General features: G+C 38.4%; 1 protein-coding gene across 2 annotated transcripts in view; it reads right to left on the bottom strand.

Moving 5' to 3' along the window:
* Positions 1 to 4,188: 4,188 nt before the first annotated feature.
* Positions 4,189 to 26,529, bottom strand: part of LOC111145143 (ATP-dependent RNA helicase DDX50) — a 36,679-nt gene continuing 14,338 nt past the window's right edge. The window contains exons 8-15 of one of the 2 annotated variants that reach the window (XM_022499830.1): positions 24,275 to 24,424; positions 13,658 to 13,819; positions 12,945 to 13,064; positions 12,101 to 12,174; positions 11,717 to 11,876; positions 7,640 to 7,774; positions 6,445 to 6,489; positions 4,189 to 4,683 (exon numbers count right to left, since the gene is read on the bottom strand). In XM_022499830.1, the coding sequence (XP_022355538.1) occupies positions 4,405 to 4,683; positions 6,445 to 6,489; positions 7,640 to 7,774; positions 11,717 to 11,876; positions 12,101 to 12,174; positions 12,945 to 13,064; positions 13,658 to 13,819; positions 24,275 to 24,424 (1,125 nt within the window). In that variant the 3' untranslated portion in view covers positions 4,189 to 4,404. The remainder of the gene's footprint in view (positions 4,684 to 6,444; positions 6,490 to 7,639; positions 7,775 to 11,716; positions 11,877 to 12,100; positions 12,175 to 12,944; positions 13,065 to 13,657; positions 13,820 to 24,274; positions 24,425 to 26,529) is intronic. The other variant, XM_022499832.1, reaches the window with a different exon arrangement.

Raw genomic sequence — 26,529 nt, 5'->3', positions numbered from 1 at the left:
TGCTAGTGGTTACCTACATGCTTTTCTTTTTCACTCACTTCCCTGACACTCTTCAATGTCTGTCCTAAACAAGGCCTACAAGGCCTTGCAAGATATGACTCTTGTCTTGTTCTCATCACTGCTTTCCTCAGAGCCAGCATCCCAGCAATGAGAGCTACTTATGGTTCCCCATACTTAGACCTTGTTTTATTAGCTATTCTGTGCCTTTCCTGGATGTCCATTCCCACTTCCCACTTCTTTTACCTGACTGAATTCATGTTCAATCATCACACCCAGAAAGCTTTCTGTAAACTCCCACCCCCATTCCTGGACTGGGCTGGGTGCCCTTGTGTAGAGCTCTCAAATTATTGCACTTAGTCACTGCCGTGGACCTAAGTTTATGTGTCCATTGATTTCACTAGATTCTAAGCTCCTGAGGCCAGAGACCAGACACACCTTACCTTTGTACCCCAAACACAGTGCCTGGGACACTGTAGGTATACGACTTACCCAGACTAAATTACCAGTACTCGTGCACCCTTGTAGGAATGGAGCCCCTTTCACCTTTCATACATATCCAGAGCTCACTACTACTCAGATGCAGAGGTGAGACTTTCTTCCCCCAAAGAAAGTTATCTGGAACCCCATTGCCCATAATCAAAATTTCTCCCTTTCTTAATCTTATCTAGAACTGAGTCCTCCCCACAAATCCCCGGCTTAACTGCAATCTGGCCCTTCTTGAAAAATACTCCTCCTGCAACTTTCCCATGCATATGTTGCTCATTCCCTACATCCCGTGTACCCTGGTATTACTGCCTTCTTCTCCTCCAAACCATTTCCAAACTAATACTCCTTCAGTATCATGTAAACGCCCTTGTCCCTTTGAGGACATGTGGCAATATCACCCTATGAGGAAGGGTCCTCATTCTGGTAACCTAACCTCCACCATTCATTGATAGTTTGGCACCTGGCTTATTCTTCCCCTCCCTCCTCGGTCTGGAGACTTCACTGTCCATAAAACCACCCACGCTAGCTTCTCTGTTCTTTGACCATCTCAACTGAAATGACCTACACCCCCATTCAGCCTACTACCAAACCCGACACTTGTCTTGTCCCGAAGTGCTCCACTCTTGAAATTTCAAATTCAGACAGCTCTCAGTGACCTTCAGTCCCCCGTCCCTTCCACATTCTCCCTGTCATCAACTCCACCTCCACTTCAGTTCTGAGGCAGTCTAGACTCCATAGCCCATTACTCCAGTAACTTTTGCCAGAGTCCTTAATATATCCACCTTGTCATCCTTTCATGTCCCAGAGCAAACCCCAATCCTAGATCAATCATCTCCCATCTCCACCCCTACAACAGAATATTGAGTATCACCACAGGAAATCCCTCAAGTGCTCTAATTGCTGCCACTACACATTCAGTCTCTAATGTCACCCAGACCCTCAAAGCTGCCTGTTAACACCAGTTTGCCTAGTAAGGTCTCCATCTTGCTCTACAGCTGTTGCCTCAGCATTTCTCCCATCTCCTCAGATCTCTGAGCCTGCTACTTTTCTCTCCACCCTCAGCAGACGACCATGAAAGAATACCACAGGGAAAAAAAAAAAAAAAAGACACCAGGCAGGAATCTGTCAACTTTTTACCTTAACATCTGCAAATTCAACTACATGATAAACATTTCTTCCTGGCAAAATGTTAAGAGATGTGCTTCTACCACCTAAGATCAAAATCTCCAGTGTGTGCTTAAAGCTCATCCTTCCAGGTCTTCATAGGATCTTGCTCCATCATATATTCTTTCCCTTCATCCCTCCTTTCTAACTCCTTCCCATATTAGTAGTTCATCCTCTGATTTCCCTCATCCTCCCCCAACACACACATACAAAAAACTGTCATCTCATGTCCTTTCTTTTACATCCAGCTTTAGCTTATTCTTCCTTACTTCACAGCTAAATTTCTGGAAGACATATTTGCTCTCCCTAGTGCTTTCTCTCATTTCTCTCATTTCTTGCTGAGCCCACTGATAAATGGTTTCTACTCTCCATACTTTATTAATATGGTTGCTCCCCATGTCACATGTCCAGTGGGCATCTCAGGTTCATCTTCTGGTTCTTTGGAAAGCCTCATACTCCTGGGCTTTCTGCTGCCTTCTCACCTCTTCTTGATGGTAATGGGATTCCCTTCCTCTGCTATGCAGTAAATACATTTTTCTGTCTCTGAGTTCCTCCCTAGTCCTCTTTTCTTCCTATATGTTCACTAGATAATCTCTTCCACTGCCTTAACTACACTAACCTTTTTAATTTTTTAAATTTTTCTTACAATTAACCTTTTTCAAAACTATGTCCAAATCTTTACACCTTGAGAACAGATGTCTCTCCTTCAAATCTATAAATCCAACTGACTACTCTTTATCTCCTCTTAAATCTTCTTTTATTATCTCATGGGCTATTCAATATTAAAATATATCTGATATTGAACTAACCATACCCCCCCTCCCCTTGCTTTGTTCTTTCTCCTACTACCTTATCTCAGTGACAAAAATCTCTTTCATTCTTTTGCACCTCTCTTATCTTCCAGTTCAATCAAGCACTAAGTCCTAACAATTTTATTTCCTACAACTTTGGAGGGGCCTGGCTGGCTTGGTTGGAAGAACATGTGACTCTTGATCTTGGGGTCACTGAGTTCAAGCCCTACATTAGGTGTAGGGATTACGAAAGAAAGAAAGGAAAAGAAAGGAAAAAAAGAAAAGAAAAGAAAAAAGAAAGGAAAAGAAAAGAAAGAGAAAGAAGAAGAAAAAAAAGAAAAGAAAATAAGAAAACTTAAAAAAAAAAAAGAAACAAAAAATTTTGGAAATCTTGGGGCGCCTGGGTGGCTCAGTCATTGGCCATCTACCTTCGGCTCAGGTCATGATCCCAGAATCCTGGGACTGAGACCCGCATCAGGCTCCCTGCTCAGCGGGAAGCCTGCTTCTCCCTCTCCCACTCCCTCTGCTTGTTGTCCCTCTCTTGCTATGCCTCTGTCAAATAAATAAATAAAATCGTGAAAACCAAACAAAACTTTGGAAATCGATCCATGTTTCTCAATATCACCGCTGCTATTTAGCACAGCGGTTAAGAATGCTGGTTCAGAAGCAACACTTACCAGGGTTTAAATCCTCATTCCACTACATATTATCCAGCTCTGATTCTGGACAAGTAATAAGCTCTCAAATGCCTCAGTTCTTATCAGTCAAAATATGTTCCCTGACATTAGTGCAGAACGTCACCTCTACCTTGGATTACTCCAACATCATCTTAAGAGGCCTCCTGACCGCCAGTCTGGCCCTTCTCCAATCCAGTCTCAGTGCAGCCAGTCATCTTTTCTAAAACACAGATCTCATCATGTTACTCCTTACTTCAAATCTTTTTTCAAGAGAATGTTTAAACTTCTTAACAATGCACACAAGACCTTTAAGATCTGGTCCCTGTTAAATACTAATCATTCTCTCTTATTCCCATCCTCTGTCTGCCATATGCAAACCACACTTAACTGTAGGTCCTCAGACTTCCTATGGTATTCTTTGGCTCTGGATACCTGCATATGCTGTTCTCCCTGCCTGCAAACCTCTCTTCTAAACTCTTCTTCCCACCATACACATACTTGCTTAGATCAACAGATACTTTTAACAACTTCTTTTGGGTATCACCACTTCTAAGACCTTTTTTTCTTTTTTTAAACTTCTAAGCCCTTCTATCTCCAAGACTGGTCTGGTACTCTCCAAATAGGTCCTTAGCATTCCATACCTACCTATTTTACCCTTTAGATGTTAATCTCACTCGTAATTGCTTGATTGTCTTTAGACTGTAAGTTCCTTAATGATAGTGCTGTGCCTTGTGCACCACTATATCCCTTATAATTAACATAGTGATAGGCACACTGACTTCAGTCATTATCGGTGAATAAATTATTGAGTGTACAGTGCTTGCACACACTTTTAGTGAACTATATATAGAATTTAAACACTACACCTAACCAATCAAGTCACCAGTTTCTATAGCCCTTTAATGTAGAAGAGATTTCTTATTTTCTACTACACATCCTATGGAAGGAATGATCTGAATACAAATACACTACCTTTTGCAAAATGCGAGAAATTTTAAGACTAATTTAACTGTTATGTCTTAGAAGAACCTGTAGAAGATTACATTGACAGAATTCTTAACGCATAGTGAAAAGAGACAATAAAAGGAGTTTTTTTATTCAAAGGTATAACTGGATAAGTAGATTTGTTTACAACCATTCTTGTGAAATACTTTTTAAAAAAATATGACCAACTTCTTTGCAAAGAGCAGACACATACCTCAACTATGATGACCTAATTTGGGTGGATATGTACATGATTAGGCAGAAATAGGCAAGCTCACACTGGTAGCTTAACTATCAAATACTCAGTCAAAACTCCGTTTGTGGCCCCCACTTCTTGATCGATTTCTATTCCCACTTCGTCGTCTACCATCTTGTCGACTTCCTGACCGACTTCCCTGTCGACTCTGTCTACCTGACCGGCCACCAGATCGACCACCTGACCGGCCAGACCGGCCTGACCGGCCACTTGACCAGCCACTCCTCTGCCTGAAGTTAGAAGATGTGTTTCCATCATAATATTCTTCAATTTCAGGTAACTTGGCTGGCAATGAAAGTATCCAGTCTGAATCATGCCACTCTGCCTGTGGGGGAATTTAGAGGATTAATATAAATGCAAAATGGAAACCATAAGCAAGCATATGAGTACAGAAGATTCTTTTTTAATATCCATCATCTATTAGCTAAAGGCCACCTATCCATTTAAATTCAAAGTATCTGAAACAAAACTGAAAACCAGAAAACAAAAACAAAAACATATTCGAAGCTCATTCATTAAAGTTCCTAAATTTTAGTCTTAGGAGAAACTCTCAGGCTCAGTTTGAGGCTCATAATTTCATACTCAATTTATACATTTTAAAAGAGAGCACACTGGGGCGCCTGGGTGGCTCAGTCAGTTGAGCATCCAACTCTTGATTTTGGCTCAGGTCATGAACTCAGGGTTATGAGATCAAGCCCTGCATCAGGCTCCACCCTCAGGGGGGGTCTGCTTGAAATTCTCTCTCCCTCTTCCTCTGATCCACCCCCACTCTCACATGCTCTCTCCCTCTCAAATAAATAAATATTTTTAAAAATTAAAATTAAAAAAATAAAAGAGCATTGTTTTCTTGGCATGAAACAAACAGGCCATTAATTAGTGCATGGCTTTCAGTGGTTACAGTGACAGAAGCAAGAAGTGAGAGCTAATGCTGGGGACTAAAAACCTGTCGAAAATATGTAACCACTGGAAATACTTTGGTATCAGAGTAAACAACTCAAGATTATGTGAATCAGCCGCTCATAAGCGCATCACTATATTATGTCCTGCTAAATTAACTATTATTCATTGTGATCATGAGTTGCTAAGGAAAGTGAATATTAAAATACCCTGTCAAGGGGCGCCTGGGTGGTTAAGCTACCGACTCTTGATTTCGGCTCAGGTCATGGTCTCAGGGTTGTGAGATCGAACCCCGAGCTGGGCTCCACACTCGACGGGGAGTCTGCCTGAGGTTTCTCTCTCTCCCTCTTCCTCTGTCCCTCCCCCTGATCGCACGCTCTCTCTAATAAATAAATAAATCTTAAAAAAAAAAAAAAAAGTGCCCCTAATAGTTAGGTATATGGAAATATTCATGGTTGAAATGATAAAATACCTACAATTTGTTTCAAAAGAACACATACAATTCTTAAACCCCTTCATCTATTTCACCTAACCTGCCACCCACCTCCCCTCTGGCAACCAATAGTTTGCCTCTATATTTAAAGATCTGTTTTTTTCTGGCTCTTTTTTCCTTTGTTCATTTGTTTTGTTTCTGAAATTCCAGTATGAGTGAAGTCATATGGTATTTGTTTTTGTCTTAATCTTATTTTGTGTAAAATAAAAAATTATAAAAACTTATTTAAGCACACTGGGTATCATATGCAAGTGCTGAATACCTGAAACTAATATAATACTGCATGTTAACTATACTGGAATTTTTAAGTTTATTTAAGCATTAAATAAAATATTGTTGTCACTTTCTCCTAGTATAATATGGAAGAGAAAATCAAAGCTGAATTTGGGGGCAAAAAAAGAATACATATAGGAGAGTGGGAAAATGGATGGAAGTGACATGAAACCACGAAACAAACTGGCCATGAGCTGATCATTGTTGAAGCTGAGTGATGGGAACATGAATATTCATTACACAATTCTGTTTTTTATATCTGAAATTATTTATAATAAAAAATGTTTTAAATTATGATATAGACTAGATATATTACATTAAGGAATGTTAATTGATTAAGACATCATAAGGATATTGTCACTTTTTAAAAATTCCTCTTTTTTAGAGAAACCTACTCAATTTAACATAAAATTTTAAAAATACCTGTAACCTTTCTGATTCAGTTGTGGGAACGTCAAAGCAAACACCCTAAAAGCAAAATGAAAACATTTTTATTCAAATGCAGATGGGTTGATTTTTTACCAATACACTAATACTTGGTGGTAATTTTATAGAAGCTAAAAAAGAAAAGATAGGGCACGCCCCATGAATGTTTACAAGATTAAAACAGCTAACATATAATAATGCATGACACAGAGTAGCAGCTTACTGTATTTTCTAAATCTGAAAAGTAAACACAATATCTAATAGGAATCTACTACTACTACTACCTAGAATCTAGAGTGTTCTCTATAAAAGTTCTTGTTGACACTATAATGTTTAAAGTATAAATTCCTTGAAAAATTTAGTACCGGAAAGTTTCTATCCTGAAGAGCTGCAGTGTTTATCAGATAATAAGAATGGTATAAAACATGATGTTTCTTTTTTGGTCCTGGCTGCCAATAAATTGAAAGTTAATTTACTTCTCAACTATGGCAATTAGTTTGGCCTAAGTTTCTTGTTTTATTTTTCCCTCCCCTCCACATTTTTTTCTTCATGCATATATTTGTCTCACTCTTGCCACAAAACATTCTTGTGGTAATAGTAAACTTTGAAAGAAATGATTCTTTCTAATAAACAATCTAATAAACAAACTCTAGGTTAGAATAAGCCTATGTAGTAAATTTAGAAGAATAAATATAGTATCTTTTTTCAATCCATTAAAGAAACAGAGTCACTAAGATTAGAAATCTTTGCTGTTTCAAAAATGTATTAAAATACTAATTTATTTAATTATCCTCTTTAATAACCAAGAGCAGGCCACTTAAAAGTCAATATTGAGTATTCTCTGAGTAATAGAGCTGTTTAGCTATTGAAATCATAAGTTACTTAGTCATGGAATAAAACACCACACACAATCACACAATATGTATCCAAGAGCAGAAACTTAGATAACTTGGTTATTACACAAATTAAGCAGGATGATTTACAGCTTTCTACCCAAAGGGGTAACTTATATAACTCCGCCAAATTTACAAGAGGAAACAAACTATCACTCAGAGAAAACTGCATTATTCATCCAATTAGACTTCAAAAAAAAAAAGGAAAGAATAGAATCTTTTTAAACAAAGAATTAATGTCTTTAGAGACATTTACAGTAGCTGACTGAGAAGCTTTTGACTTGTCTAGAAAAACCTACCATATTTCCTTTTAGGAGGCACATTCTGGTAATTTGGGACACAGCATTACTACTCAGCTTTCTGTTAAGTTCTTTCCATGCACAGCTGATATCCTCTATTTCTTCTGGGCTTTCCAGAGTCATGGTGACAAACCCCTTAAGAAATAAAAGTCACATTATCTTTGGAAAAAAAGCAGCAGCAAGAGGACAATGAAGTTCCAACTCTGCAGCCCTTCATGACTTCACTGTACATTTCTCATGAGCCATCAGTATAACGTGGCTGCCAAAAAAAAAAAAAAAAGTAACTTTTCTTAAATAAAGATTTTACTTAACATTTTAAATCTTTAGAGATTTAATTCTTTAAAAATAAAGATTTATTTTGTCAGAGAGAGTGTGTGTGTGAGAGAGCACAAGCAGGGGAAGCCACAGGCAGAGGGAGAAGCAGACTCCCCACTGAGCAGGGAGCCTGAGGCAGGACTCGATCCCAAGGACCTGGGATCATGACCTAAGCTGAAGGCAGATGCTTAATCGACTGAGCCACCCAGGGGTCCCAAAAATAACTTCTTTAAAACTATATTAATAGAAGACTAATGTTTACAGATCACTGAAAGAACCATTCTTCTTTGTATTTCTGTAAAGACTATATATTTCATTCTAACCATCATGCTTTAAGAGATAACTGGAGCATCAGAGAAAAGATAAAGTAGTGAAAACCGAGGAAATGCTGAAAGAGTCAAAGTTAACTTGAGTGGAAAAACAAGAAGACATAAATCTCTCTAAACTTTTAAAGGACTATTACATATCTAAAAATTGCTTGTTCTATAAAACTTCACCAGACAACAAAAAGATCAACATGAAGAAGATATAGGAAGGGATTCATCTAATAATTCTGTTCTGGTTTTTTTTTTGTTTTTTTTTTTAAGTTAGCTCTACACCCAGCATGGGGCTTGAATTCACAACCCCAAGATCAAGAGTCGCATGTTTTACTGACTAAGCCAGCCAGAAGCCCCTCATCTAACAAATACCTACTGAGTGTCCTCTATGTATGTGCCAGAGACTATAGTAAGTGCTATAGTTTCAGCAGTAAATAGTCCTTTCTCTCATGCAGGTTCATTCTAGTGCTGGGGGTGGGGTTGGTGGGGATGAGGTGGGATAGACAGTAAATGAATAAGCAAATATGTAAAATGCCCAATAGATGGGTGCCTGGGTGGCTCAGTGAGTTAAAGCCTCTGCATTCGGCTCAGGTCATGATCTCAGGGTCCTGGGATCCAGTCCAGCGTCGACTCTCTGCTCTGCAGGGAGCCTACTTCCTCCTCTCTCTCTGCCTGCCTCTCTGCCTACTTGTGATCTCTGTCAAATAAATAAATTATTTTAAAAAATAAAATAATAAAAATAAAATAAAATGCCCAATAGTAATAAGCATCATAAAGAAAAATAAAGCAGGGCAAGGGAACAGAGAGTAAAGGGAAAGAAAGGTAAGCTAGTTATACAGGGTGATCAGGAAAGACCTCTGTAATGTGGTGATATTTGAAGAGACCTAAATAAAGTGAAGGAGGAAGCCATGTGGTACAAAGAACGAACACCTGAAACAGTGCAAGTGCAAAGGTCTTGTGTGGAAGTATATTTATGTTCAAGTAACAAGTAGGTTAGGGTAGCCAAAACAAGCACGGGCAGAGTGATGAGATGAGGTCAGAGAAGTACCATGGGGATGACCCTGTAGGACCTTTGTGGTAAAGGCTTTGGATTTTGGTTGGACTATAAAAGAAAATTTCAAACCCACTAATAGAGTTTTTAAGATATTTAATCAGAAGTTAGATGACCCATCTGCCAAAGAGGGATTCTTTTATTAGATAAGGGTTGGGAACAAATGATCTCTTAGGTACTTTTTGGCTCTAAAGGCTATCTTAGTATTTTCCTAAAAGGTAAGGCTTAAGTATTTTCTTAAGTATTTGGTGGTAGGGGCGCCTGGGTGGCTTAGTTGGTTAAGCGTCTGGCCTTGGCTCAGGTCATGATCTCAGGGTCCTGGGATGGAGCGGGGCATCTACTTCTCCCTCTGCCTCTCCCCGTGGCTTGTATTTTCTCTCTTACTCACTCTCGCTCGAATAAATAAATAAAATCTTAAAAAAAAAAAAAAAAAAAAGTAGGGGCGCCTGGGTGGCTCAGTGGGTTAAAGCCTCTGCCTTCCACTCAGGTCATGATCCCAGGGTCCTGGGATCAAGCCCCGCATTGGGCTCTCTGCTCAGCAGAGAGCCTGCTTCTCTCCCTCTCTCTGCCTGCCTCTCTGCCTACTTGTGATCCCTGTCTGTCAAATAAATAAATAAAATCTTTAAAAGAAAAAAAGTATTAGGTGAGTTATTAGGAAAAGGGTACTTGTTCACTGCTAAAGCACTACCCCACATATTACTAATTACACAGTGTAAAAGATACCTTTACAATTGGAATATAACTTTCCATTATAAACAAGTGATCAAACTAAGCATTATTAGTACTAAAACAATCTGACATTATATACCTCCTGATGTTACACAGTATAAAGTACATTATCACCCATAGGGTACTTCGGCCAAAACTGTTTAACCTGAATATAAAATCAAGCTTTCACTTTACTTCCAGCTTACAGGGGAGGCTGAATAAAGGCAAAAGTTAAAGATGTATGAAGAAAAGAAAACCAGAAAAACCCAGATAAGAAACTCTAGACTCTGATCTAGACAACTAACCTATATTCTTCAAATAATTAATAAAATTAATAAAAATGATGGGAAAACAGTTCCAGATTAAGAGAAACGTAATACCAAATGTAGCATATGAACTTGAATTGATCCTGATTTTTTTTTTTTAAGATTTTATTTAAAGAGAGAGCAAGCGAGCACATGCACAAGTGCATGCATGGGGGTAGCACACAGGGGTCAAGGGGCAGATGGATAAAGACAGGCAGACTCCATGCTGAGTGCAGAGCCCAACATGGGGCTCAATCTCACAACCCTGAAGATCCAGGTGTTTTTTTTTAAAGATACACAGTGTGAGGAACACCTAGGTGGCTCAGTCTGTTAAATGTCTGCCTGCAGCTCAGAGGTCATGATCTCAAGGTCCTGGGATTGAGTCCCACATTGAGCTCCCAGCTCAGTAGGGAGTCTGTTTCTCCCTCTCCCAGTTCATGCTCTCTCTCTCTCTCATATAAATAAAATCTTTAATAAAAATAAAATAAATTAAAAAATAAAGATACACTGTGGGGGGAGGGCATCTAGGTGGCTCAGTAGGTTAAGGCATCCAACTCTTGGTTTCAGCTCAGGTCTTGGTCTTAGGGTCATGGGATGGAGCCCTGCATCAGGCTCTGCTCTGGGTACAGAGTCTGTTTGGGACTCTCTGTCTCCCTCTTTCTCTCAAAAAAAAAAAGAAAAAAAGAAGATACACAGTGTATGGAGAGGGGGAGGGAAGAGTTGGGACACATGAAGTCACTCCCAGCAAAATGACATTTGACTAAACTGTTAACACTTGCCAGATGGAAAACATCAGCCACCCCGATGTGCTCATTCATACTATGCCAAACTGTCACATGCAAGTTTACCTGCCCTGACCTTTTTGTTCTCCTCTTTCACCAACTCTCCCTCTTCCTCTCAATCTCTGTCCCCACCCAAACATCAGAGAGCTTTCTTGCTGAGTGGTCCTGCCATCCAGGGACTCTCCTCACTTATACCCTGATGAGTAGTAAGTCTTTGAACTACTTGCAACCAATGGGTCTGGTGTGGTTTGTTTTAACAACTGATACTAACCAACAAGGGGCTAGGTCAGATGGTATCACACTACACACACACCCCACCCCATACACATAGCCCCTCCATATATACAGGTAATCCTAACTTTGCATGGTGCCGAATCGATGCTTGGATTTATGTTTATCTATGCACAGAATCTATGCTTTGATTTGTATGGTTCCATGGCAACTTACAAAATAAAGAATAGGGTCTTGTGTGTAAGTTTCAGTTAACACAGTACTGTGCAAAGTGAAAGTCTCTTGTTTTTCTCTCCAGATAGAGGGATTATCTATGGTTCAATTTTAATCTTTTCTCAACCATACATGATTTTCTCATAGATTTCTACCTTATCAGAGGTGATCAAAGATCGTGGTTCAAAACTTGATGCACCAGAGATGTGGGCTAATGCTGCAGCCAATGCATCCACTGCCCCTTTCTCTTCTATCAATCTCTGAGCTGATGGTCGGAAAAAATCAACAGCAGCATAAGAAACGGAAGCCAGAGACCTATGGTGTAAAAAGAGTAGATTTTCTTGGTCAAGACAAAGGTAAAAAACTAAATATAAGAGAATGAATGGGAAAAGAAAGAGCAACGTTTTCGTACTTTAATATAACTTAAAGTCTGCTGGTAAAACTGGTGATTAAGTTTTCTGATATTTGAACTAGGAGAGCTTAAAGATGAATAGCCTAATACAAAAGAAAAACTTATTCAGCAAGGTCAGAAAGCATACCTGATGGCATCCATGCTTTTAGATTTAACTAAATCCATTGTAGAAGGTACACCTACACGTTTAAAAGTAATTCCCTGAAAATGAAAGAATTACATTAAAGAAAAATGGAAGTCTTTACAATTAATTCCTAAATTCATATAGTTTGTTGAATTTCCATTTCTTGGACTTAAAGATTTCAAGCCCCAGTAGATCAAAAGACCTGCTTTTTCTAATAAATCATCAATTACAAATTCTAGGAAGAGAAAAAAAAATTTAATTGCCCTTAGTTACAGTCATGAAATTTCACTGCAAAATAAAGCTGATTCTAAAAAAGGAAAAAAGATGCTGATCACCTCTATCAACTTTTTTTTATTACCCTATCTCATTTTACAAAGTAGACGAAATAGCATTTAAAAACACACATCATGAAAATAGGGGAAAATGTCAAATATCACATACACAAAAAAAATACAGGCCACAAAAAACGTATACAATTTCTTACAGAAACTGGCCGTTTTTACCTTAACTCAATATCATCTTAAAAAATACACCAAGACTATGGCAGTCACCCCTTTATAATACTGGACTATGAGATACTGAAATCACAATGCGCTTCTGATTTTAGAATCAAGGGAGAAATTCAAGGGAAAAATGAGAAAGTCAGCTCTTCTGTCTTCACAATAAAAGCTGTATCAAAACAAAGTCTTGCAGCTCATATAAATTTAGCTCTCCACATGCTTCACATCCAAATGCAGCTTAAACTGAGAAAAGTTATAAGCATCTATTTGTGAAAACAAATATAACAAGAGCTCTTTTCTAAGGCACCATTTAGATAATAAGCCTGAAATAATTTAACTCTACTTACTGCTTTTTGTTCCACATATCTTAGTTGACCTCTTTCTCTGGGTTGATAAAAACATATGCAAATCCCTGTCCGGCCAGCTCTACCTGTGCGTCCAGAACGATGAATATAGGACTCAACATCCTGAAAATAAAAGAAGCAATACTTTTTTAAAATCTGGCAAAAAAAAAAAAAAAAAAATCTGGCCAGTAGTCATTCCAACAACGAAATAATAACGCTAACAATAACAAAACTGCTACTACCAATAATAACATTTTTATTTCAAACCTAGTGCTCTTTCAACATCCTTTTATGCTGAATATTTGGATAAAACAGGATTTAAAATATTTATCCACCGCATCCCAAGGCTCTTCATATGACAACTTTTTATAATCCCTCTGCATGATTCCATGCTTCAAATCCAAAGAAAAGTTAACATCTGCTAAGACATCAGATTCTGACCAATTTAATACGGCATCAGTAAAAAATGGTTAACAGCAAGAACAGATAACATCTTTTTCATATTCCAAGCAGTATCTTTATAAATAAAATGGCAATTTACACGCTGTTCTTATAGTCCCTGAATAAAATCTCATTTCTTACCTGGGGAGGAGAACTTTGAATCACCAGGTCAACCTCAGGTAACATCTTTTTCATATTCCAAGCAGTATCTTTATAAATAAAATGGCAATTTACATGCTGTTCTTATAGTTCCTGAATAAAATCTCATTTCTTACCTGGGGAGGAGAACTTTGAATCACCAGGTCAACCTCAGGAATGTCCAAACCACGGGCAGCCACATTGGTTGCCACCAAAACTTTAAAACTACCTTCTCTGAAGCCTTTCAGTGTAATTTCTCTTTGTGACTGTGCAATGTCCCCATGTAAACACTGGGCATTCTATTTGAAAAAAAGGGAAAAAGTTCAGTGTACAGCTCACACTTGCAATTGATAGCACCCTAACACCACAGTCTGTGCTCCTTCCTGTTTTTCAATCTTTTGAATCTCTGCACCCAACATGGGGCTCAAACTCATGACCCCAAGATTAAGAATCAGATGCTCCACTGACTGAGCCAGCCAGGTGCCCCAATGTTTTTATTTTCTGATAATTATAGTAATGCATACTTATCATTCAAAAAGACCAAACATTATAGAAAATATTTAGCATGGGCGCCCACATGGCTCAGTCGGTTAAGCATCTGCCTTCGGCTCAGGTCAAGATCTCAGGGTCTTGGGATGGAGCCCCGTGTCAGGCTCTCTGCTCAGCAGGTACTCTGCTTCTCCCTCTCCCTCTGCTGCTGCCCCTGCTTGTGCATGCGTGTTCTGTCAAATAAAGTCTTAAAAAAAATATTTAACACAAAATGTAAAAGCTTTCCTTAATATCAGCCTCCTAATAATTCACTAACAGTCTGGGGAATATTTCTCCAGATATATTTTTTTAAAACACACATAGAGGGGTACCTGGGTGGCTCAGTGGGTTAAGTAAGTGTCTGCCTTTGGCTCAGGCCATGATCCCAGGATCCTGGGACAGAGGCTCATGTGGGGTTCCCTGCTCAGCAGGGAACCTGCTTCTCCCTCTCCCTCTGCCCCTTCCTCTGTTCATGCTTTCTCTTTCAAATAAGTAAATAAATCTTTAAAAACACACACGCACACATACACACATAACCCACATATAGCAGCATACTTTATGTATTTACTTATAAAACGGGATCACACTACATAATCACTGTTTTGAAACCTGCTTTACAAATTATCTTAGCCATTTTTCCACATCTATAAATATAACCCTACTTCATTTTTTCAAAACTATATGATTTCATCATATGATATAGTACCATTTATTTTAGCAATATCCTATTATGACCATTTGGGTCATATGCAAGTTTTCACCTTTAGAAACAATACTACAATGAACAACATCGCACTTATATCCCTGGACCTCCTCCCCATCCCCCGGTATATGTGTATTTTAGTAGGACACATATGTAGAAGGTGAATTTCTAGATAAAAAATTATGGACATTTAACATTTTATAAAGATTTTATTTATTTATTTGGCAGACAGAGATCACAAGTAGGCAGAGAGGCAGGCAGAGAGAGGAGGAAGCAGGCTCCCTGCGGAGCAGAGAGCCCGATGCAGGGCTCGATCCCAGGACCCTGGGATCATGACCCGAGCCAAAGGCAGAGGCTTTAACCCACTGAGCCACCCAGGCGCCCCGACATTTAACATTTTAATAGCTACTGCAAAACCGTGTTGTAAGAAGAGGTTCTGGGGATGGGAGCGCCTGGCTGGCTCACTGGGAAGAGCATGCAACTCTCAATCACGGGGCTGTGAGTTCGAACCCCACACTGAGTGTAGAGATTACTTAAATAAATACATACATAAACTTAAGGGAGAAAAAAGTTGTGCCCATTTACTCTAACATTTATGAGTCTTTGGTTTATCATACCGTACCTACCCTGTACATTACAAATCGTTATAATTTTTGTGAATCTAATAGGCAAAAATTATTTGCTAATGTTTTATTTACATTTCTACAATATTTAATAACACTGAACCTATTTTTATACAATTTATATATTATCTTCTACTCGTACTGCAAATAATTTTTCTATTACAAATGAGTTTCCTAGCATTCTAGCTGCTATTAAAATTTAAAAGTTCAGGGGTGCTTGGGTGGCACAGCTGGTTGAGCAGTGACTCTTGGTTTCCACACAGGTTGTGATCTCAGGGTCCTGGGATCGAGCCCCATGTCAGGCTCTGTGCTTGGTGAAGACTCTGCTTGACACTCTTCCTCCCTCTCACTCTGCCTCTTCCCCTGTTCGCTCTCTCTAAAATAAATAAAATTTCTAAAAAAAAATTTTTTTAATGTTTCAAAGGGTTCATAACAATGATTTAACCCTAACCATATCTAAAGTTTAGTAACTAAGCCTAATGTATTCATGAGTGAATTCACCAGGTACTTGCTATGCACCAGTTCTGAAACAATCATAAAGAAACAGCCCTGGGACAGACAAGTTGACAGGTATTTTCAATATAGTATGATATGTACGATAAGCAGGTGCAGGGCACTACTGGAATACTTGAGAGAAAAACCCAACTTAAGGGACACCTGGGTGGCTCACTGGGTTAAGCCTCTGCCTTTGGTTTAGGTCATGATCTCAGGGTCCTGGGAGCGAGCTCCGCATCTGGCTCTCTGCTTGGCAGGGGGCCTGCCTCCCCCTCTCTCTTTGCCTGCCTCTCTGCCTACTTGTGATCTCTCTCTCTCTCTCTTTCTGTCAAATAAATAAATAAATAATAATAAAATCTTAAAAAAAAAAAAAAAGAAACCTAACTTAATTCTGTTTAAGGGGAAGGCAGCACTGAAGGTGAGACCGGACAGATCATAAGGAACTAGTAGGCAGAAAGATGAGCAGGAGACTAGGGAGTTTTGGGCAAAAAAAAATTCATACATAAACAGTGTGTCAGGGAACTACAAATATACAAGTATTGCTGAACCACAGTGTGAAAGGGGAAAGTGATAAGAGATGAGGCTGGAAAGGAATATGATTTTATCCTGTGGACAACATGAAACAACTGAATGATTGGAAGCCGAAGAGTATCCTGAACATATCTGTATCACTGAAGGAATAATCTGGTTATAATGTATAGAATGTATTAGGAAAGGGCAAGGCAAAAGCTAGGGAGACCCAGATAGCAGGCTGTTGTAGAAATCCAAAAGAGGTATCAGTGTCCTCGCCAAGGCAGTGGCAATGACCATCTATTCATTCAATAAATATTTAGTGATCTATAACATGCTGAGCACTCAGGATAAAATGGCAAACAAAAATGAGACTGCCCCCCTGCTCATCCTCTTTATACTTTGGTAGGGGAGACGGAAATTAATCAAATAATGAGGCATGCAAACAAATTTAGCCAACAAGTTTAAACAATGTTGCACCAGTCTAAGAGGCAAAGAGCATTTATCTATTTTTTTTTAGAGAGGGAGAAGTGGGGAGGCAGAGGGAGGGAGGGAGAATCCCAAGCAGGCTCCACATGGAGCTGACATGGGGTTTGATCTCACAACCCTGAGATGATGACCTGAGCTGAAATCAAGAGTCAGATGCTCAGGGGTGCCTGGGTGGCTCAGCTGGTTAAGTCTCTGCCTTCAGCTCAGGTCATGATCCCAGGGTCCTGGGATCAAGCCCCACATCAGGCTCCCTGCTCAACAGAGAGCCTGATTCTCCCTCTCTCTCTGCCTGCTGCTCTGCCTACTTGTGCTCTCTCTCTCTCTGTCAAATAAATAAATAAAATCTTAAAAAAAAAAAAAAAAAAAGAGTCAGATGCTCAATCTACTGAGCCACCCAAGCACTCCAAGGCAAAGAACATTTGTAAGAGAACAATCTGACCTATTTTGGGGCAAGGAAGAATTCCTTGTAAGTGGTACTCTGGACTTTTATCTGAAAGATGAGTAGGAGCTGCTAAGCAAGGAAGACTGTAAGTTCAAGAGCCCTGAGATGACAGGAAACATGGCAAGTATGGAGAGCATGCAGAATGAGGAGAAGGTTCAATAAGACGAAGCTGGAAAGTAAGTAGGGGCGAGGCCATAAAAGAATTCAAGAACTATTGGTAGATGAAATCTGGGGGGCCTGGTAAGGGGAGGAGAAATTAAATATAAAGGAAAGAAATATTACACATGACTTCCAGATTTCAAGCTTCTGAAATAGTAGTAAGAAAGAAATGGACCATTTTAAGGGCACCCGGGTGGCTCAGTCAGTTAGGTGTCTGATTCTTTGTTTCAGCTCAGGTCTTGATCTCATGGGTCATGGGGAACTTGCTTAAGGACTCTCTGCCTCTGCCCCTACCCCCACTCTCACTTGTACTTGCTTTCTCTAAAATAAATAAATCTTACCAAAAAAAAAAAAAAAGGAAAGAAACAGACCATTTTAAATCATGGGAGATAAAATCCAAAAACACTTCGTAATTAACTGCACAGCAAATGAAAAGGAAGAAAAGTCAAGAGTGATGTGTAGATTCCTTACTTAGTCTATGGGTAGATATACCATTTAAGAATAGGGAATGTTGGAGACAGAGTGGGTATAAGAAAATAGAAAAGAATGAATTCAATTTTAGGTACCCAATAATGGGTTGGGGTGTCTGTGACCAGTAAGATAAACACAGGTCTAGATTCTGGAGACAGAGCTAACCTGAAGAAAGATTTAGACATTACCAGCACATGCACAGGAGCCACAAGAGTGATTAGTTATACCCATCTATATATGTAGCTATACTTCTTTTTTTTTTAAGATTTTATTTATTTATTTGACAGACAGAGATCACAAGTAGGCAGAGAGGCAGGCAGAGAGAGAGGAGGAAGCAGGCTCCCCGCCGAGCAGAGAGCCTGATGAGGGCCTCGATCCCAGGACCCTGGGATCATGACCTGAGCGGAAGGCAGAGGCTTTAACCCACTAAGCCACCCAGGCGCCCCTGTAGCTATACTTCTTTATTTTTATACTTACTGTCTGCTTGCTGTAAGAAAAGCATTGTGTTAAATAATTTAAATAAATGATTTCACTTACGCCTTAAAAGTGGAAAAAACTTATTTTTAATTTTATTTATTTATTTATTTAGAGAGAGGGCATGCACATGGCGTGCACATGTGCTTGTGAGCAGAGTGGGGAGGGGCAGAGACAGAATCCCAAACGGGGATTCTGTGGAGCCTGACGGAGGTCTTGATCCCACCACCGAGATCATGACCTGAGCTGAAATCAAGAACCAGATGCTTCAGTGACTGAGCCACCCAGGTGCCCCATTGATATCACTCTTTAAAAGGGAAACATGGGCAAAGAAACATGAAGTGACTTGCTCAAGGTTACACAGCTAGTAAGTAATATAACCGGGATTTAAACCCTAATATGTCTGACTCCGAAGTCTATAATATTAGTCACTATGCTCAGGAAGAATACATAGTGAGAAGGCGCAAGGACAGACATTAGATCTATGAGGAATGCCAATACTGGAAGTACGAACAGGAATACAAAAAGACCTCAACAAAACTTAGAAATGTTAGCTGGAGAGGGAAGAAAACCTGTGTGAGATCGCAGAACCCAAGGTAAGAGAAATGTTCAAGAAAGGAAACATTGCCTTACTGTTGTTTTTAAGTCATAAAAAAAATACTTTAAAATAAATTGGATGGTTTTCCGTTGTGAAATTTTCAAATTCACTTTTTAAATTTTTTTAATTAAATTCAATGAATTAACATACAATGTATTACTAGTTTCAGAGGTAGAGTTCAGTGATTCATCAGTCTTGTACAATACCCTGGGCTCCTTATTACATCACATGCCTTTCCCAATGTCCATCATCCAGTTACCCCATTCCCCTGGCCCCTTCGAATTCACTTTTTAAAAATTTGATACAACACTGATTTTTTTCACTTGATAACTAGTCCTAAGAAGTGACATTAATACATTTATAATACCAGTGATGGTTTCCAGATCTCCAACTTATGAGTAAATCATTTTCCAAAAGTTTGTGGGCAGGCATGTGTGGGTGTGTGTATGTATGCATGTGACTATTCAGCATCAAGAAAGCATTGTTCTGGTAAAAACTGACTTTAAGAAAAAAATTAAAAATTAAGAAACAGAAACCACTAAAGTTCCTCCATTAGTCCCTAAAATCCTGTATCCCCTATAATGATGTATTACTACTTTTTACCTAAATAGTAAACCAGCAGAAGAGAAACTGCATTGCTCTCAACCACAGAAGCTCATTAGTAAGAAGGGAATTCTCAGCCAGCCTTTGCAGCAAGGCAGGTCCTCCCTAGGAGATAAAACAAGAGCTTCTGCAACACTACCACTGCTCAGTGTTCTAAAGAAGTAACAGGAAAAAAGGTAAATCAACTACCCTCGATCATTTTCACTATTTACCAATTGTCGTCCATGTAAACTGTATATAAAGCTAAAACTATACAGTTAGTTAAAATGATACTGGGGAAGATATTAACAGCATAGTCTTTGAATCTCCAGTTCCCACATAAAAACAAGCACAGCAATTAGGACAACAAACTTAAAAATCCACAGACATATAGGACAAAAGTAAGAAACAAGTATTTTCATAAGATTTCCAAAACATGAACAGGTAGAGACAAGACTTGTATATATGGGGCAAGGGGGAGATCTGCTGGTCCTAAGAACAGATACTCCCTAGAAAGCACAATGGACCGATTTAAGGATAGCAGCTGAAAGCAGAAGAGTTTTTGTACACTGAAGGGCGATTATAAGGAACCAGAAGTAAGGTCTGAAAGAGGCTGGAGCAGCCTGGACCCTTTATGAACTTTCAAAATTTACACGCCAATGCTTCCTTGCCAGGACAAAGGTCCACAATAAGGAGAAAGGGTTGGATCTGGGATCCAAATTGAGGATGCCAGGGATCACAGAAGCAAAGGAAGAGAAGATTGAGATAAAAGTGAGGGAAAAGACAGCCAGAGCTCAGAAAGTGGGGATCTTTTTTTTTTTTTAACAGCTTTATTGAGATATAATTTACATACCAAACAGTAACAGAAGCATTAGCTCTAGAGCTGTGAAGCTTGAAAACTATTCTGACCCATGCCTGCCCATTTAAAGCTCATAAAGAGTCAGTAGAGCATGCAACACTCCATCTTAGGGCTGTGAGTTGGAGCCCCACACTGGGTGTAGAGATTACAAAATCTTTAAAAAAAAAAAAAAATTAATTTCACCTAAAAATGAGCAACAGTAAAGAATAAAATTCTTAACACCAAAATAAATAAATAAATAAATAAACCCAAATAATCCAATTTAAAAATGGGCAGAAGACATGAACAGACATTCTTCCAAAGACATTACAGATAGATGGTCAACAGACACAAGAAAAGATGCTGAATGTCACTCACCACCAGGGAAATGCAAATCAAAACTACAATGAAATATCACCTTACACTGTCAGAATATCTAAAATCAAAAAGAAATCACAAGAAACACCAGGTGCTGGCAAGGATGTAGAGAAAAGGGAACTGTTGTGTACTATTGGTAGGAATGCAAACTGGTGCAGCCATTGTGGAAAACAGTATGGAGGTTCTTTGAAAAGTTAAAAATAGAGGCTACCTAAGCTACGCTAAGATCCAGTAACTGCACTACTGGATATTTACCCAAAAATACAAAACACTATATTCAAAGGGATACACCCTATGTTTATTACAGCATTATTTACAACAGCCAAACTATGGAAGCAGCCCACGTGTCCACTGACAGAGGAGTGGATAAAGGAAATATTGTATGCATATACAATTAATATTATCCAGCCATAAAAAAAGAATGGATGGACTCTTGCCATTTGCAACACGGATGGAGTGAGAGAGTATGATGCTAAGCGAAGTGAGTCAGGGAAGGCCAAATACCATATGATTTTACTCATATGTGGAATTTAAGAAACTGTTTTGTTTGTTTGTTTTCATTTGTTTTAATGAACAAAGGGAAAAAAAGGGAGAAAGATAAACCAAGAAAGAGACTCTTAACTACAGAGAACAAAAAGCTGGTTACTAGAGGGGAGCAGAGCTGGAGAAGAGCTGAAATAGATGATGTGGATTAAAGATGCTCATCGTCATGAGCCCTAAGTAATGTACAGAACTGGTGAATCACTACACTGGACACCTGGAAATAATTTAGCACTGTATGTTAACTATACTGGAATTAAAATTAAAAACGTAATTTAAAAAAATACAGCTGAATCCCACAAAAAGTAATCAGGAGAGGGGAAAAAGAATAAGCAAATAATATCCCCACAAATCATGAAAGAGCTCTAGAAAGGCACCCCCATAAAACAAATGGAAAGTATAGCATATTTCTGAATAAGCTAAGAGAAATTTTTAAATGATATAAGAAAGAACAAGAAAAATCAAAATGAGAAAAAAAAATGAGGTGAAATGACTCAACAAAGAAACAGAAATAAAGACTTCACAAACGAAGACTTTACTGGAAGGAATACAAGACTGAGCAAACATAAGAGCTAATGCCTTAAAAATAGGAAATCTTTAAAAAGTGAAATAGAGATGAAAAGGATTTGAGATAAAGTGACAAAGAGGGAAAAAAAAGAAACCAACATCCATAAAGAGTCCCTAAAGGGGAAAAAAAAAAAAGCAATCAGACAAACCAAACACCAAAAAAATTGTAATTCAAGAAAATTCTGCTGAAATATTAAATATATTTGAAGCTATAGTGTACCCACAAAACATAACCAAGAACAATACCAAATACATTCTTTTAGTACAAAATACATTCTAATAACACTACTGATTAAAGATTTATTTATTCTAAAGAAAGAGAGTACCTGTGAGAGTGTGGGGAAGGACAGAGGAAGAGAATTTTCAAGCAGACTCCCCACTGAGTGCAGAGCCTTCTGTGGGGCTCAATCTCACAACCCATAAGATCAAAACCTGATATAAAACCAAGAGCTGGACACCTAACCTGTGCCACCCAGGAATCCCTGATTTTTAAAGAAAAACTTAAAGTCTTTTGCCTAAAGGCAAAATCTTATAAGAAGAAAAAAAAAATCAGACTGGAATTAGATTTTTTCCAGCATGCTTCACTCCCCAGAACAATGGCAAAACATATTCAAGATACTGAAGAAAGAAAATATGAACCAAGAATTTTAATATCCAGCCAAATGGTTTCCAGGTATAAATTTATAAACAGGCTATTATCAAAAGGCAATTATTATTTCCATAAGCCTTTCTTCAGGAATCTACTAGATAATAAGTCACAGACAACAAAAATGATTGGACAGACACTGACATAAGAACTGACAGCATTACTATCAGTGGATGTTAATATCACAAAAAGAGAAAGAACTACACATTATTACTCCTATAACATAGTTTTGCCCTAATTAAACAAACAAACCTGAATTTTCAGAAAATACAGAAGACAGAGGTACATGTTAAATGATTGCACAAGGAAGCAATACTCTAGATTATGGAAACAGTTTCTTAAACAACAAAAAAAGCTACAAGAAAAAAATAGATGAGGGGAGCCTGGGTGGATCAGTGGGTTGGGCCTCTGCCTTCACCTCAGGTCATGATCTCGGGGTCTTGGGATCGGGTCCCACATCAGGCTCCCTGCTTCCCCCTCTCTCTCTCTGCCTGCCTCTCTGCATACTTGTGATCTCTGTCAAATAAATAAATAAAATCTTTTAAAAAAAAAGAAAAAATAGATGAGAAAGGAATCCTTTTATTAAAGAGATTTAATGAAATCACACAATTTACAAATATGTGGATCCAGATTCAAGACAAAAACTCTAAAAGAAAAAACAAAGCAATCATGAGGCAACTGACGATCTGAACACTACCTGACATTTAGAGATACTAATTACTGTTAATTTTAAATGTGGTAACAGTATTGAGTTAAAACAAACAAACAATTCTTTTCTTTTAGAGACACATACCCAAATATTTAGGGATGTAATAATATGTTATCTATGGTTTGCATCAAAATAATTCAGGAGAAGGAAGTGAGTGGGCAGTGGATAAAATAAGGTAATTGTTGCAGCTGGAGAATGACTATGCAGGGTTCATTAGACTGTCAACTTTTGTATATGTTTAAAATTTTCTACTATAAAAAGTTAAAAGAAGGGGCGCCTGGGTGGCTCAGTCATTAGGCATCTCCCTTTGGCTCGGGTATGATCTCAGAGACCTGGGATCAAGCCTCAGCGGAAGCCTGCTTCTCCCTCTCCCATTTCCCCTGCTTGTGTTCCCTCTCTCGCTGTCTGTCAAATAAATAAATAAAATCTTAAAAAAAAAAAGTTAAAAGAAAAAAGACATGGACTTAGTATTCTGATCCATTCATTCAATAAATATTTGTGAATATTACCCCCTCTTACCCATAGAAACTCATTTTGTTTCAACCTTTGTATTTTCAAGATCTCATTATGAAAAGTCTTAAAAAAGCCTTCTCATGAAAACGAGCAGACTTCCACTCTGACTTAAAGACCATGACAGGCTGGCTATAACTTCCTTCTGAAGTAGACTCAATTCTAAAAATAACAATCTTGGGGTGCCTGGGTGGCTCAGTCAGTTAAGTGTCTGACTCTTGAATTTGGCTCAGGTCATGATCTCAGGATCATGAGATCAAGCGCCCTTCAGGGCTTTGCGCTGGGCATGGAGCGTGCTTGGGATTCTCTTCCTCCCTCTCCCTCTGCCCTTCTCTCTGCCCCCACACCCATGTTCTCTCCCCACCGCCCATCTCTCTCTCAAAAAAAAAAAAAAAAAAAAAAGACTATCAAAACCAGTCCACAAAGGACAGTATTTTTGCTCAACGGATCATCCTATAATCTCAATTAGAGAAAGCATGATAAAATACTTACCTGTTTTATATGTGGATTCATGGCCATTTCAGTTACATTCTTTTTGGTCTCACAGAAAATAATAGCCCTCCCTTCAGACCCACTGTAGACTTGAAGGACATCTCCAATAACTGCTGGCCTTTGAGACCAATGGCACTGGATAGCCAAATGCTTTGAGGAAAGAAAATATCAAGTATCTGTTTCATAAAAATTAGTGAAAAAGACTTATTTTGTAAATATTTTTTCTATCTGTTCAAGAATTGGCCTTTCTGGCATAGAGTAATACAATTCTCCCCAACCCCAACTTAAAAATATACAAATGGCCATCAATAAGTGAAAGGATAAACAAATTGTTGTATATTAATACAATGTAATACTATTCAATAATTAAAAGGTACTAAAAAAAGAGAAAACAATTAACTATTGATATAAGCAACAATATAGATTAATGTCAAAACATATGCTAGGTAAATGAAGCCTTACAGGAAGAGAATACACACAGGATTCCATTTATATCAAGTTCTAGCTGGGGTGCCTGGGTGGCTCAGTGGGTTAAGCCTCTGCCTTCAGCTCAGGTCATGATCTCAGGGTCCTGGGATCAAGCCCCGCATCAGGCTCTCTGCTCAGCGGGAAGCCTGCTCCCCCACCCCACCTGTGATCTCTGTCTGCCAAATAAATAAAGTCTTTAATTAAAAAAAGTTCTAGAATAGGCAAAACTAATCTACGGCAGAAAAAACTAGGAACAAGGTCGCTTGGGTGGCTCAGTCAGATAAGCATCTGACTCTTGATCTCAGCTCTGGTCTCAATCTCAGGGTCATGAGTTTAAGCCCCAGGTTTTTAAGTAGGCTCCACACCCACTTAAAAAAAAAAAAAGAAGAGAAAAAAAATCAGAACTGTGGCTATCCCTGGATGGGGGACTTGACTGAGCAGGGGCATGAGGGAAATTTCTGGGATGATGGTAAGGGGTTTGGGCGATACATGTGTTATGAATCTGTCAAAACTAAAGCAAGTGCACTTAAAATTCTGGGTTTTTTTGTATGTAAATCTTATCTTTTAAAAACTGTAAATATTATATGAACCTCAAAAATATACGAATTAAAAGAAGCCCAACACAAAAAGGTCACATATTATAGGATTACATTTATATGAAGTAACCAAAATAGTTAAGTCCCTAGGGACAGAAAGCAGACTGGTGATGCCAGGGGCTAGGAAAAAGAGAGAATGGAGGAACTAACTGCTTCATGGATATGGGGTTTCTTTTTGGGGTGATGAAGTGTTCTGGAAATGGACAGAAGCTATGGTCGCACAATATCATGCACGTACAGACACTCAACTGTACATGTTATACAGTTTATGTTAATTTTGCCTCAAAAAAATCTGTAAATATTGAGCTCTAGTTAACAATACGCATGCTAAAGTACTTATGAAGAACTATGCTCATTTCTGCAATATGAAAGGAATAAAAAAAAGATGGATATAAGGATAAGTAGCTAAATGATAAAACAAATATAGTAAAATACTAATGGTAGATCTAGCTGGTGGCTACATGAGTGTTCACTGTAAAACTCTCTTGACTTTGGACACCTGGGTTGCTTAGTCGGTTAAGCATCTGTCTTCAGCTCAGGTCATGATCCCAGGGTCCTGGGACTGAATCCTGCATCGGACTCCCCACTCTTCCCTCTGCCTGCTGCTCCCCCACTGCTTAGACTCTGTCTCTGACAAATAACAAAATAAAATCTTTAAAAAATAATAAAATAAAATAAAATAAAAGTAAAAAATTTTAAAAAATAATAAAATCTTTAAAACAATGTTGAGGAGAAAGATCGGGCTTTAAAGAGGGCACTTGATATAATGAGTGCTGGGTATGATATGCAACTCCTGAATCTCTAAATTCTATCCCCGAAATTAATAATACAGTATATGTTAACTAAATTTATTTTAAATAAAGAATTTTTAAAATAATAATAAATAAAACTTAATAATGTAGGGGGAAAACTGGTGTATATCCTAAATCTGTGCATTTTAACATATATCTCAAAAAATTGTTTTTAAAATGTAATACATATTAATTAGAGCACCTGGAAAACAGAAAAGAACAAAGAAGAACACAAAGAATCATTTGTACCACCTATGACAGTGTCTTGCTTCTTCCCATTCTCAAAAGAAACCAAGAATCTAAATCTGCAAGCCTTACAATCCAATCATCAATTCACAGGAAAATGAAGGTGGAGAAACATATTAAAGAACACCTTAGGACTACAAATCAGCAAAATTGA

Source organism: Enhydra lutris, unplaced genomic scaffold (genome assembly GCF_002288905.1).
Source record: "Enhydra lutris kenyoni isolate GAN:26980312 unplaced genomic scaffold, ASM228890v2 scaffoldscaffold12, whole genome shotgun sequence".
Taxonomy (NCBI): Eukaryota; Metazoa; Chordata; class Mammalia; order Carnivora; family Mustelidae; genus Enhydra; species Enhydra lutris.
Note: the sequence above shows the minus strand (reverse complement) of the source record. Positions and strands in the feature narration are given on the sequence as shown.